Source organism: Netta rufina, assembly GCF_964035555.1.
Source record: "Netta rufina genome assembly, chromosome: 10".
NCBI lineage: Eukaryota > Metazoa > Chordata > Aves > Anseriformes > Anatidae > Netta > Netta rufina.
In genome coordinates this window covers 22,848,564-22,862,182 of record NC_140133.1, presented here as the reverse complement: position 1 = coordinate 22,862,182, position 13,619 = coordinate 22,848,564, and the positions used below count along the sequence as shown (strand labels likewise).

At 42.2% G+C, this 13,619-nt stretch overlaps 1 protein-coding gene across 12 annotated transcripts in view; it reads left to right on the top strand.

The window, feature by feature from the left end:
* Nucleotides 1-11,839, top strand: part of TMCC1 (transmembrane and coiled-coil domain family 1) — an 89,300-nt gene extending 77,461 nt beyond the window's left edge. For 11 of the 12 annotated variants that reach the window (XM_084292828.1, XM_084292827.1, XM_084292822.1 and 8 more), the window contains 2 exons: nucleotides 4,920-5,055; nucleotides 7,540-10,793. In XM_084292828.1, coding sequence (XP_084148954.1) covers nucleotides 4,920-5,055; nucleotides 7,540-7,854 — 451 coding nt within the window. In that variant the 3' untranslated portion in view covers nucleotides 7,855-10,793. Of the gene's footprint in view, nucleotides 1-4,919; nucleotides 5,056-7,539 lie in introns of all 12 variants that reach the window. The other variant, XM_084292826.1, reaches the window with a different exon arrangement.
* Nucleotides 11,840-13,619: the final 1,780 nt, after the last annotated feature.

Below are 13,619 nucleotides of genomic sequence, written 5' to 3'. Positions count from 1 at the left end.
TTAAAAAAATTATTTTAGAGAAGCCTTTGCTTATAGGGCTGCACTGAGTGTTTGTATTGTACCTGGAAGCTGGAACGAAGCGAGTGCTGTACCATTTCTCACCCAGTCTTGAGCCATTTCCTCTTTCTTAGGTTTTCTGCTTTTTTTTGCAGGTTCTAGTCTTTTTTCCTTGCGCGTTCATTTAGCTTCTGTTTATCGGCCGTGGCTTGCCTCGCAGGTTTTCCGTGACCTGCTCCATCTCCTCCCTCTCTTGCCCCGCTTTGAGACCTTGCTGTCAGTCGGCCCGGCTCTTGGTTAGCCGGCCACAGGGCAGGGCCTTGCTGCCGCAGTCACCCCAGTTCCGCGCTGCGGGGCCCTGCCCTGCCCTGCCCTGCCCTGCCCGCCCATTGGCAGAGCGGCTGGCCCCACAGCACCGCGCCACTGCCCGGGCTGAATCATCGAGGAAGGAAGATCCCGGCCTGCGCCTCCACAGCCTCTGGGATCCCGGCCTGCTCCTCCGCAGCCTCTGGGATCCTGGTCTGATCCTCCGCAGCCATTGTGCTGCCTCTGCGTTGGGGGCGAGCCCTGGGATGGCCAGCTGCTTATCACGGCGGCTGGAGAGTGGCAGCTGTTTACTGATACGAGCAAGGACTTTCTGTGCTGTTGAGACCAAAATAAAGTTCCTGCTGAATATTTTCATCTTTCTTGTCCCTTTAGGAACCTGTTTGTACACAGTGAAATCCATGAGCTCACACATTTGGAGTGTGGCCAGTCTGAGGGTTTGGGTTTCTGCCCAACCCAGCATCCTTGGAAAGTGCATTTAAATCTCTCACATTCCTGTCACAGAAATCTGTCAGCCAAAATGCTGGAAGCTTGCGCTTTCATTTTTGCTACAGTCTGATCACTGGGCTTCAGTCTGTTCTCATTTATTTTCAAATAGATCAGATGTGCTAAAATTTCAAAAGCTGCGTGTTCAGTGTAGGACCCTCACCCAGGTACAAAAGCACTGAACCATTCATGCAGAGCTTCTTTCTCTCACCAGGAAAGGCTTTGGAGCTGAAAGCACGGCATAAATACTGGCACAGAGTATTCCTTTGGAGCAAGCTCTGTCCCTTGCGTATCCTTTAGCTAGAAGACATGGAGTACATTGCAAATAGATACTGCTTTTAGCTATTATTCTGCTATGGATAGCAGTGTGTTCAGTAGCATAAAAAATGTATTTGGATGACAAATAAAGGCTAGAGGAGATTCTGTATAACATAGCCACCAAAAAAAAAAAAAAAAAGTTTTAAGAGATGTTTGAGGAGAGAGGTATTAAACTCAGTTCACTGTGTGCTGTACAGATCTTTCAGCATAAGTTCAGTCAGTTTCTTTACTTGCTGGAGCATTTACTGAGTACAGATAAAATGTCTCCATCATCATGTATCTCCCATAAATATGCTGTATTAGCTGTGTATTTTGCAACTGTTACTTGAAAATGCCTAAAAGTGCTTAAAAAATGAGATTGTAATAATTGTTTTCCACAGTCATTTTCAAGTCAGTTTTCTGATTACCAAACAGTGAGCCTCAGAAAATGTGTGGAAATCTGACACAACTTTTCTAAACAAAGTATTTCTGTATCCCATACTTTAGCCAAACACCCCAACAGTATACTGGATGTCTTCCATATGGCATCTCTGATAATGAAATATGTATGATGATTATCACTCATCTATTACATAGGAAAGTTTCTGAGTTATAGCTTGTTACTCTATACTGTAGTAATTTTAAGGGGAAATTTCCCATTTTAGGTAGTGATAATTCTTAAATTCTAATGAGAACTTTCAGTACCTGGAATGGAATGGGATTTGCTCAGCAGAGGCACTGCTATTTTCACAGGCAAGTTTAGAGTCTGTTGCAAAGATGCTGATACTTGTACATTGGAAAGGCATGTATGAGTGTAGTCTTAACCCTTTTGGCAGACATCTTGTCCCTTTTGTTTTTGTAATGCCTCTAAACTGAATCTGAACCATCCTTCAACAGAAAACCCTGGCTTCCAGCCCTGTAAGTCATGTGATCCCCCTTTAGCTTTTCAGATTTGAACACCAATACAAAACTGTAGAAAAAAGACATTTTCTAAATTGTAGATAATGGGACTAGGAGTGAAAATGAGATGAACAGAGGATATATAATTTCAAAAATAAGTCATTGTTTTATTATTATTATTTTTAATAACCCAATTCCAGCAGTTGTCTACAAAAAAAAAAAGGCATATGATTGTTGTGTGCAAACTGTAAAGGCTCTTGAGTCGAGCAGGTGGGACTCCTTGGAAAATTAAGTTAGGTTCTGGAACAAGGCAGTAGTCCACCTTTCTGGGCAGGGAGGACCGGAGCCAGCCTTTTAGCTAATTATGTTAGCAAAATCATGTGTTGATAATCATGTTATCCATATAGTTAAGAATTTTGCTTAAACTCTTAACTATATGGATTCGAAGGGTTTTCTTATGTTTCGTGTAGATTGAGGTAGTTTTGAAGTTCTTGAAATAAAATTGTCTCTTGTTAAAGAACAGGATATAAGCTGCCTGGCAACAGCTGTTTTGTGAAGGGTGTTTATGTGGGAGAAGGTTAAAAAACATAATCAATGGTATTTTCAGATATACTTAAGCTCCTTTTTGTGTAATAAACTCAATGGAGAATTTTGAATTACATTAACTAGCTGAATATATTTCAAGTAATTTAATGCTGCCTTTGGGACTTTGAGTGAATTTAGTTATGATTTCTCAGTTGTTGGCAAGTTTTGTTTTGTATTCTTTTTAAACTGGGTGGGAACAAATGGCAATATTAATTATCCAGGCTCCTTCTTCATTAGCCAGTCTTCACATGGCTGTTCTCATGTCTGCAGCCTGTAGTTCCTGGGAAACCAGTTCTTGCATGTCCTGCCTTGGTTGCACAGAGACTCTGGCACCATCCTGGGCTGAGCCATGTCAGCAGGTGGTTGTCTGAGTCTGGCTGCTGGTTGACCACATGTATTTCATTGTTGGAAATTGTCGCACTACACCTGACTCCTCCTTCAAGATTAAAGGAATATTACATTGGGAATGTGAATGAAAATTCTCTTTAGACTTCTCAGTTAAAAACAAAAGCCCAAGAACATTGTTAAAAACTAGTTTATGCCTGCAGATTCTGAATATTTCATTCATGAAGCACCAGAAATCTTGGAATAAAAAACAAAAAAAAGGATTTTTGTTTCAGTTTCAGAACTTTTAATTAAATTCTTGTTTGTAGATAAATATTGTTTATTTATTTTATGCATGTAGATATGTGTATAAAATTCAGATAGGGTCAGAGGGGAACTGAAATTAAAACAAGAAATTATCCATGTTGAATTCCTTACAAATTACTCTATTGCTGGTATCAAGAGTCAGGTGATAATAGCTGTACTGTAAAGTTGTTCTGTGCTGTTACAATGAGTGGACAGTGCAAATGAGCATAGGAGAAGCCTGGTGGCCACAACAGTTGTACCCATACCTTAGTTGCTGTCAGAGCTATCACTGACAGTGGACAAATAATGAGAAATTAGTGAGGAGCATGGTGGAAGAGGCTGGTGTGGATGGTACCTAGCTGGGCATTCCTGACCCTTGAGGTAGTGACCTAAGCTCTCTGAGCATGTTTGCCTTTTGAAAGAAAGACAAATGCTTGCCTGATTCTTAAAGGGTACTGAAACATGAGTTGCTTGCAAAGCACTTGGCATTTCAAAAATTTAGTGCTACATACAGACATGAAATATCCCTAATGTATTTTGATAGTGCTAAAATAACATGGTACTATCACTGAAGTCAGTTTAAAACTTTCTCAGAATTGTCGTTACTCATTTTTTTGTTCAGCCCTCTGCCTCCAAACCGCTCTTGGTCCATTCACTGTAGCAAACTGAAAAATGAGACTGCAGGTTAGTGATTCATGTTCCCTTCTTATAAATAACACAATGATCTTTGCTAGTTAAGCTGAATCATTCAAAGGAGATAAAGAAATAAATAAATCAGACATCTCTGTGACCTCACATGGAAAGATCAGACAAGGCCATCACGTTCTCCGAAGCATCAGTCACATGTTATTTCATAGTCATTTTTGCACAATTACTGTTCTACGTATAGATGAAAATGCTTAAGAGTTTACGGTATTAGAAGGGAACTTAGTCTGGTTAAAACAGAGGTTCGGGGAATAAATATTCTAATTCTGTCCTTGATTTCTTCTATCACTTGACTATTGTCATTTGACCTTTCTGTTTGTTTTTGCCCAGGTTTGAAGCAGGCTTAACATTATCTTACCTGCTAGAAAGAATTTCCTTAGTTCCCAGTGAGAAGGCCTTATATTGTTTGCAAAGCAGACTTCCATAGCAATTGAGGTAGCCACACTAGAATCATAGAATGAGAAAATATCCTGAGTTGGAAAGGACCCACAAGGATCACCAAGTCCAACTCCTGGCTCTGCACGAGACCACCCCAAAATCAGACCATGTGTCTGAGAGCGTTGTCCAAACACTCCTTGATCTCCAGCAGGCTCAGTGCTGTGACCACTGCCCTGGGGAGCCTGTCCCAGTGCCTGACCACCTCTGGGTGCAGAACCTTTCCCTAACCCACAGCCTGACCCTCCCCTGTCCCAGCTCCATGCCGTTCCCTCAGGTCCTGTCGCTGTCCCCAGAGAGCAGAGCTCAGCGCCTGCCCCTCCGCTCCCCTGTGAGGGAGCTGCAGGCCGCCATGAGGCTTCCCCTCGGCCTGGTCTTCTCCACGCTCAACAACAAGGGACCTCAGCTGCTCCTCATACGTTTTTCCCACTAGACCCTTCACCAACTTTGTTGCTCTGGTTTTCAATAAAAAGTCTGTGGTGTTCATTGCTCAACTGTTATTGTGTAATTGTGCATTCCTCTTGTCATTAAAGCCACCGTACCATGTGTCTAATTTCCAGATGTGAAAGACTTGAAGAGCAGCTAAACGACCTGACTGAGCTCCACCAGAATGAGATCCTGAATCTAAAACAGGAGCTGGCCAGCATGGAGGAGAAAATTGCCTACCAGTCTTATGAGCGAGCCCGGGACATCCAGGTGGGTGGCAGAAACTAGGGCACTCAATTCCAGTCTTCCACCTGCCCTTTCAGTAACTGCTTTGCTTTTGAAATACTTATTTGATTTAGTACTTGTTTTTAATTGCTATAGATTTATTCCCAAACTGCATATTAAAAATAACTGAAAGGCCTTTATTCAGTCACTGACCCTCAGGCATCTCCCAGAGTAACTTCTTTTGTGAAGAAGTGCTGTGTGTATTCATCAGCAGGCAAGTTCATCTTCTGAGGGGCCCCACCACTTGGTCCAGCGAAGGGTTTTTAAATGATTAGAGCAAAGTGGAAGCCTGCATCCACTCTTCATGCTGCCTATATTTTCAGGGTTTTCTTTGGATATTGGAAACTAACTATAACCTGAATATTTTTTTACAGTAGCATTCTGAGTAAACTGATCTAGGGTGTTTTTGTGTGTCACACATTTTAGAGCAATCACCACAGATGTCTCAGGGAAGATGGAGGCTGGTTTCATGTATCCACTGTATCTGGTCAGGAAACAATTCTTTCCATTGGTTTTGCCCAAATACGGAGATGTTTTTAAAAGAGAAGTGTTCTTCAGTGTGTGAAAGACGAAAGCTATGGAAATAGAGTTACAGTTGTAGGGCCTTCCACAGACCCAGGCAGACAGACACAGAATGAAAGACCTGGGAAATGATCTAAGTAGCAGCTAAACCTTATAAAAGCCTATTCAGAAACAAGTCTAGCATTTATTTTAAATCCTTGTCGTGTTAGTTGTAGCAGGCATCTCAGCTTTGATAGCCAATGTGAGATATTTATAGTGTGAGCAGAGACCTGTAGGTCAAAGTTCTGCTTCTGGCCCCCAAAGAAGTTTCAGCCAGGTGATCTCCTCTTAAACAAAGGAGGCTTGGCTTTTGTCACACTTCTGGGTCCAGCTGCAAGTTGTGTTGAGTTGATGTGCATTCAGGCTTCTGGTTGTTCGAGGAGGCTGATCAGTTTTACCCATTACTTTCAGGTAACATAACTAAAGAGAAGCCTCATACTTCATTGACAGACATTATGCAATGGCAGAGAAATGTAACAGGTGACAATGACCTTTAGGTTAAGCTTAAAATAAATCAGTGTTTGTGGACAGTAGTGCCATGGCCTCTCTCAGTAAAAAGCAGCCTCTCTGAAGAATGTTGTAATATTCAGGTTTCATTCTCCTTTCTCATTTAATACAGCAGGAAGAAGTAAGGTTGGAAACTTAAAATGAAGTAGGGGGTTCTCAATAGCTTTTTTTAATCTTCATTTATGATTCAGCACTTCCAGTGTAAACTTGCAAATTGGTTTAGCCTATTCCTCAGCATTGCTGAGGAAAAGGTAAGCCTCAAGTTTTCTTGCATGAAAGAACAGCTACAAGGATTGGCTGGTGTTGCAGAAGAACAGTTGACGGAGCTAGGTCTGTAGGGAGAACATCCTGGTTCCTGTCTGAACATCAGTCTGAGGGACACTGCTGCTCTCTGCAGACTTCTGGTTGTTACCCAACACTGGCCTTAGAGTCACGAGAAAAGCAGTTCGGAGGGAAGATTAAGGGCAAAACTGTAATTTTCTGTCTCCATGAGCAGAAATGTGCCATTGCAAATTGCCCTAAAACCCCTCCTGCTTGTCAGTAGCCCACCTGCTGCACGATGGCCCACTTGCCAAGGGTTGCTGCACTCCGGAGATCTTCCTCTCATGACACCAGCTGTGCAATCCCAGCCCTGGCACTCTCAGACCCTTCCCTGATCTTATTCAGCTAACCAAGCAGAATGAGGCTGAGCCTCTTTGATTAGTTACTTTGTTGACTCCAGTTTTCTGCCAGATCCAGTAGAGAATTGATTGGGCTCACAGAGGGGTCAGACGAGCACAAGCCAGGGAAAAGAAACTGATGGAAATGAGAGGCTCTGGTAAGCAAACAGAGTGGAAGAGGAAGAGTGCTGGCTGGACGCAGCGCCTTTGTGCCCTCAGTGTCTCTTGAAACCGAAGCTGAGGTGAGCAGCCCACTGGGTAGCCCCTGCTTTCCAGACAGATGAAGGCTGTCTGGTTACAGAGGGCTATTGGTGTCCTCCTCCGTCTGGGTCCGACCACAACACAGGAGGGATGATGAGCTCTCAGGTGACCTTTATACCACCTACAGGGACAGACAGCTGACATTGCAAAGTGGCATCTGAAATGCGTGTTTCAACAAAGGCTGGCTTCTGCCCAAGCTGTCACCTTTCTCTGTCAAGCCTCTGTCATGTAAATGAGATCACAAGTTTTGTTATGAGCTGCAGTACCTAGTTAATGAGGGACTCCACAATCACATGAAATGGCACAGCCTCTTCTACTCCTCCTGCAGGGTATGAAATCAATGTAGTGACTCATATCCTGCAGAAGAGTGCATGAGGAAGGTGGCTGTGGTCTGGTCTAGTCAGTAAGATGAGTGCCATGGACCACCACGGGGGTGGGCGTGTAGGGTGCTGGCAACCGAGCAGTGTGTTCTTGCCGACAGGAGGCACTGGAAGCGTGCCAGACCCGCATCTCCAAGATGGAACTGCAGCAGCAGCAGCAGCAGGTGGTGCAGCTGGAGGGTCTGGAGAATGCCACAGCCAGGAACCTGCTGGGGAAGTTCATCAACATCCTCCTAGCTGTCATGGCAGTCCTCCTCGTCTTCGTCTCCACTGTGGCCAACTGTGTCGTGCCCCTCATGAAAACTCGCAATAGGACGTTCAGCACTTTATTCATAGTGGTTTTCATTGCCTTTATGTGGAAGCACTGGGATGCCATCTCTGGCTACTTGGAACGGTTCTTGTCTCCCCCCAGATGATGGCATGAGGAATTGGCTGCGTCGCTCCCCTCCCATCACGCTCAGTGAGCAAGCGTGGCAAAGATTAGTCAGCAACTACTCCGCTGAAGTTTTAAAGTGTCCGAGTGAATTTGTTTACATTTAGAATAACGTTTTTTCTCTGCAAGATGCATTGCAATAGTATTTTTTAGATTTTATTCAAGAACTCTTTTTTGGCGAGAATCCTGGATAATTTTTATGTAGCATGGTTCTCTTTGGATGCAAATCTTAAGATTCTTTAAAGTGTACAAAAACAAATAAATAAAACACGGAAATTTGGAGCATACCAATGGGCAATTTAAACTGTGGCTTGAACTACTGTACTAAACCTGTCAGGAAGAGGAGAATGTGTTTAACTTAAGATGAGCAAAGCTAAATGTAGTGCACAGCCTTGAGGGATGGTACCACAGCAAACCTATAACACTAAACTTTTACTGTGAAGTCTGCTCACATTCCATGTCCAAATGTATGGGTTCAGAGTGGTTTCTTTCCTTAACAAGAGAAAAAACAACGCATGGATCTCTTTCCCAACTCAGCATCTGGGTTTGCCATTTGTGCTAACCTGTCTTAGAGAAACTTTCTGTAAGGCTGATCAACTTTGCCAAGTATATGAAGTGGAAGCCTCATGCCATACACAGTAACTGCACAGTTGTGCTACAGTATTTGAAGTAGTCCTTGAAATACTTATCTTTAAGCAGAAGCCCTTGGTCGCACTTTTAAGGTTTTTTTTATATATGTATATTCACAGATTAAAAAAAATCCAAACAGCATACTTGAAGAGTGTAATACTCAAACTCTCAGTGCTTCCTTATTGTTTCTAATATAGGATTTTTTATTATAATTATTATTATTATTATTGGGGTTTTTTTTTTGGAAGGGGTTGGGAGGGTCATTACTTTTTTTTTTTTCCTTTTAAATAAAGAAGTGATGTTTTTAAATGAAGAAATGCGTGAATAATTGTGAGCCGTCTTGTCCTGAAACAGTTTTGAGGAGGGCAGAAAGTAGTTTCTGGTGCCAGCCTGTCTGGAACACAGTGATGTTCATATGCCATTTACCTGTCCTCCTGTGCATACAGATGCAGCATCATGAAAAACATCTATCTTCTCCACACATTCTTGTCATGCAGGGTTTTGTTTGGTTGGTTGGTTTGGTTTTTGTTTCCAAATGTGAAAGAGAATATGTTTGTATTCCTCACGTTATCATCTCTCATTCCTGGCCTCAGGATAAGAATAAGGAATTTCTTTTCATCCCTTCCTAGGGAACAAACGGATTCTTTTAAGGAAAGAAATACTGATGCAACAGTCCACTTAAAGGAACGATTGTCTCGGAAATCACTCTGACTTAACTTTCAGATAAACTCCTAAAAATTGAAACCAAAGTTTTCCTCCTGTCAGGCTCTGATAAGAACGCTTGTGTGTGTTTGTAGCAATCTTCTTTGTAGATTGTATCAGTGCAGTGTGCCATAGACAACATCCTCTTCTTTAGCTGCAAGGGCAAGTACTTGGTGTAGGTTCCTTTTCAAAGCTCTAAAGGAAATGTCATTTTCAACTGTAGCTGCCAAGTCCCGGCAGCATGCTTTGCTGATTGTTGGTACTGGCAGTCAGGCTTCACATCCAAGAAATCTGGATTCACTATATATATGTATATATTTATTTTTTTAATTGGTGCCCCTTTCCACTGTAACAACATAAAGATTCAAATTCCATCTCTGTGAAATCCAAAAGGACTCCAGGACTCTCTTTCAACACCATTTATGGTGTTTAGTTAGATCTTGCTGGTTTTCTTCCTTCTAGGCTTAAATTCTGTCTAGGAACCAAATGTTGCCCCTGTGACCTACACCAGTTGAGATCATACATATACATACATGGAACATGTACATGATATATATGTATATGTATATATGTATGTGTGTGTATATATAAATGTAACGCTTTATGCTCTGATGCAAATTCTGAACTTCAAGAGATTCCCCCAAAATAGGTTAACAGCCTTGAGGGTATTCTGCCTGATGGCAGAGGCAAGCCCTCCACTGTTCAACCATTCTTCTTCCTTCAAAGATTCTGTGTATTCTTTCCATGGTCACAGTAAACTCAGGTACGCCCCCCCAGGGATTCCAGCACACCTGCCTTTGTCACCATATGCGCAAATCTGCTCTTGTCCTGCTTAAAACGCAAATTGCCAATTGCAACTTAGTCAAGCCAAAAATAATCATTCTTTCCACAGTTGCAGATGGAGCAAAGATTGCATAAACATTCCCTATCTGGACCATGCTTCTATCTCAAGTGAAATTCCGTTCTGTTTACCACCTTTCTCTGGCTGATTCAAATTACGTGGATAATTGTCTTCTTCCCATTAAATAGGTTTTGTCAGAACCAAAGGTGTGGATAACATAAGAAATAAATTGGTGGTGTGTAGTTGAAAAGTTCCGTTGCCTTTATTTCTGATACCTAGCTTTCGCACCTGTGTTTTTCTCAGTTTTGATCACACAATAGTTGATGGTAGGTTTTTATGTGGTCAAAGCAGGAGGGAGTTGAAAGCCAGTGGATTTGGACGCTTAGTGCCACTCATCTATAGTATTCAAAGGAAGTGTTTGTCCTTCTTTATATCCAAATTTCATTTAATGTCTCAACTGCATCATTTTCAGAAAATGCCATTTGATAATTTGCCAGAAGGTGCAGGCTTAATAGAAACTTAACACCTCAAAACTGTTTGGTGAAGGCCATGTATATATGGTTCTGGACAATGTCTGTTTGTCTGTCTCTTTCTCTCTCGACAGTTTCTTCCATTCCAGAAAGTTGTCTGCAGTAATGCCATATATGATGCTGCATCCACTTTTCACATCCTAACAGAACTGCCATGTGTTTTGCCTTTTGCATTAGTAGAATGTTTTGGGGTTTTCCTCCCTCTTCAATTCAAAGGTCTGTGATGATTTCTGATAGCTTAACAATGATTATATTGTTGGAAATGTGATTCTAGCTTTAAAGCTCCCTTTGCTTGTAAGTGGTTTTGTTTGATTTCTTGATGAAGCATTCCTGGATGACATGTAGAAGACAGTTTCCACCATGGATGCGAGTGTGCATGTGTGAGTACCTTTTATTAGCCTTCCTTATGGATGTAAACTTTTTAGTGACCATCTCTGAGTAGCAGAATGTTTCCCAAAACATTTCATATTCAGAGTTGAAACAATTCTGAAATTGCTTAGATGTGTTTAGCACATATCAACTTGGCATATAAAAAGGGAAGAATATAATGGACTATGTTAGTTAAAAAAGCAACAGCTCCTTAGTGAAATTCTGTGGTTCATCTGTTTTCCCCCATTTGCTTTGTCAATGTAAAAAAGAAAAGAAGAAAAAAACTGATGCAAAAAAAATAACGTTTTTAATTTTACGAAGTTCTCTTTCCTCTCAGCCTCATTAGTTTAGTTTAATGATTCTGAGCATGCTCACAGCAATTATTTCATTGGTTTATTCCAATCCTGTGAGTTTTTAAGGTCTGATCAGATGAAATGTTGAGTTCTGTACATGTTGCACTGGGACAGAAAAGCACTGTCTTTCAGCTTTGAAAAATATGCATTTTTTAAATTAAACAAAAAGGCAGCATTGTAACAAAAGAAGCCAAGCTACAAAGGGGTTCGAGATTGGGTAGTTTTACCAGTTAAGTGAATTCTGAATGTGGCTAAAGAGTTTAAAACCCCGTGTGTCTGTGTTGTGTATGCCAGGTGGTATAGTAGTAGGCAATTGACTTAGCTGTAAGTGTGTTTTAAAAGTGTAAAAAATAAACAGAAAAACTCACTTGCACGGATTGAAAAGTACAGAAATGACACTTGTGAACGTAACACTGTAGTTTATAGATCTTAAGCTGCTAATTGTTGAGAGAGATTTACATTTGTCTTGTCTGATTGTTGCAGATAAATCTGCAACACTTTTACTGTATATAAAAAAATTTAAATAAAGACCTCAGCTATTAACACTGGCCTAATTTGCATGTTTCCGTGGGTGCTGAGGGAGGGGATCAAGAAAAAAGAGGGAGGGTGTAAAAAGTGTGCTGAGCCCTCCTCTGAGAGCTTCAAATTTGAGCAAGGTCTCCATAAATCCTATTATCAAACTTCATCCCATGTTCAGCCATACACCACCTGGCCCTGGTGAGAATAAATTGGCTGTTTGGTGCGGAGGAGAAGGAGGAACATCACTGCATTACTTTCATCGCTTTTGTTCCAGTCCCCTGATACTCCCACAGCAGCCCCTGGACGGGGGTCACTGCTGTTCCCACAGGTATCTGACCAGTCTGTACCACGTGCATGTCACGAGGTTTGTTTGCCCTCCTGACCTGCAGTGCTGTAAGCCTCAGCTGGACGGTGGGCACAATTAGATGAAATGACTTGCCCGAGAGCTGTCTTTGAAGACGGAGCTGGTCCTGTCTGTAACGCAGATTGCCCCAGTGGAGATGGCACTGCTGCTGGCTCTCACGTCTTCAGTCTTCTTCCTTACTGGGTTTGCAGGATCAGCTCAGTGCTGGGCTGTACATGCAAAGGAGGGTGCATTTCTAGCCACCTGCATTTCTCACGTGGAGCTTGTCATGGAGCAGGTCCTGGCCCCAGCTCAGCTTTGAAGAGGAAAAATTCAGCTGGTAGGACTGCAGTCACTAACCAGCAACCCATTCCCTCTTGCTCTGAGTAAAGGTCAGAGAGCCTTATGGTGTTGGTTGGACCACCACTGTGAGTATAAATATTTTGTCTACCAAGTTTTGCAGAATTTTTCAATTCTTTAGTATTTGTACGAGCTGGGAGTGGGCAGATTTCTCACTGATACAGAGAAAACACTCATTCCTCTTGGTTTTGGTGAGCTGGCCTTGAGAGCAAAGAACCAAGAAGGGAATGGCAAAAACTTTAAGGGAAGGAGATTTTTATATATTTTCACAGAAAGATACAAATGCTGCAAAAGATACAAAAAGATGAAAACGCAAAAACAACTGTTTTCAAGGCAAATTCCAGCAGGTTATGGATGAAGCAAGTGCATGGGCCTGCTTTTGCTAGAACTGACTCAGGATAGGATGTGGGTGTTGCTTGTGAGGTTTAATGTTTCTGCATTCTTTTGAGGGTCACCTGATAGGGGCTGGTTGGGCTGACTGTGGTTGCTGCATGTGGCTCAGGATCAACAAGAGGGCATAAAGACCAAGGGTGGCCTTCGACATCCAAGTCAACAGTTTTAATCCCACCATTTAGAGGATTAGGAGTCATTACTCAGCTTTTGGTTAGTATGTGGGAAGTGGTTTGATAGCTCCACCCAGGTCCCTGGAGACAAACAAGGCTGTAGCAAGGGTACAGCTATGCTGGGTTGCAACATGGAGGTGGAGGAACAGCTGACCTTTCTCACTGGAGTATACACTCTTTCAGGTCAAATGGAAACATGATGTGTTGATTGTTGAAATTTGGGCAAACAAACAGTGCTCTATGACAAGAAGTGTCTTCAAGTTGTTCCTTAACAAGCAGAAAGTCCACTTTCTCCTTGAAAGAGTTGGTTAGTGGTTTGTTGGCTTCCATTGAAATCTCCCACACTGACTTCAGAGGTCACCAGAAATGTAAGGAAGTGGGTTCTCTGCTGCCTGAGCTAGTATGCAATGGAACACCCCTGGTCAAACCAGCTTTCTTGAGGTGTTACATCCTTAACAAGATTCCCTTTGACCTTAGGAATAAGAGTCCACGTGCTCTGCCTTTCACACCTTGTACCAGGCCTGTGCCAAAGGGGCAA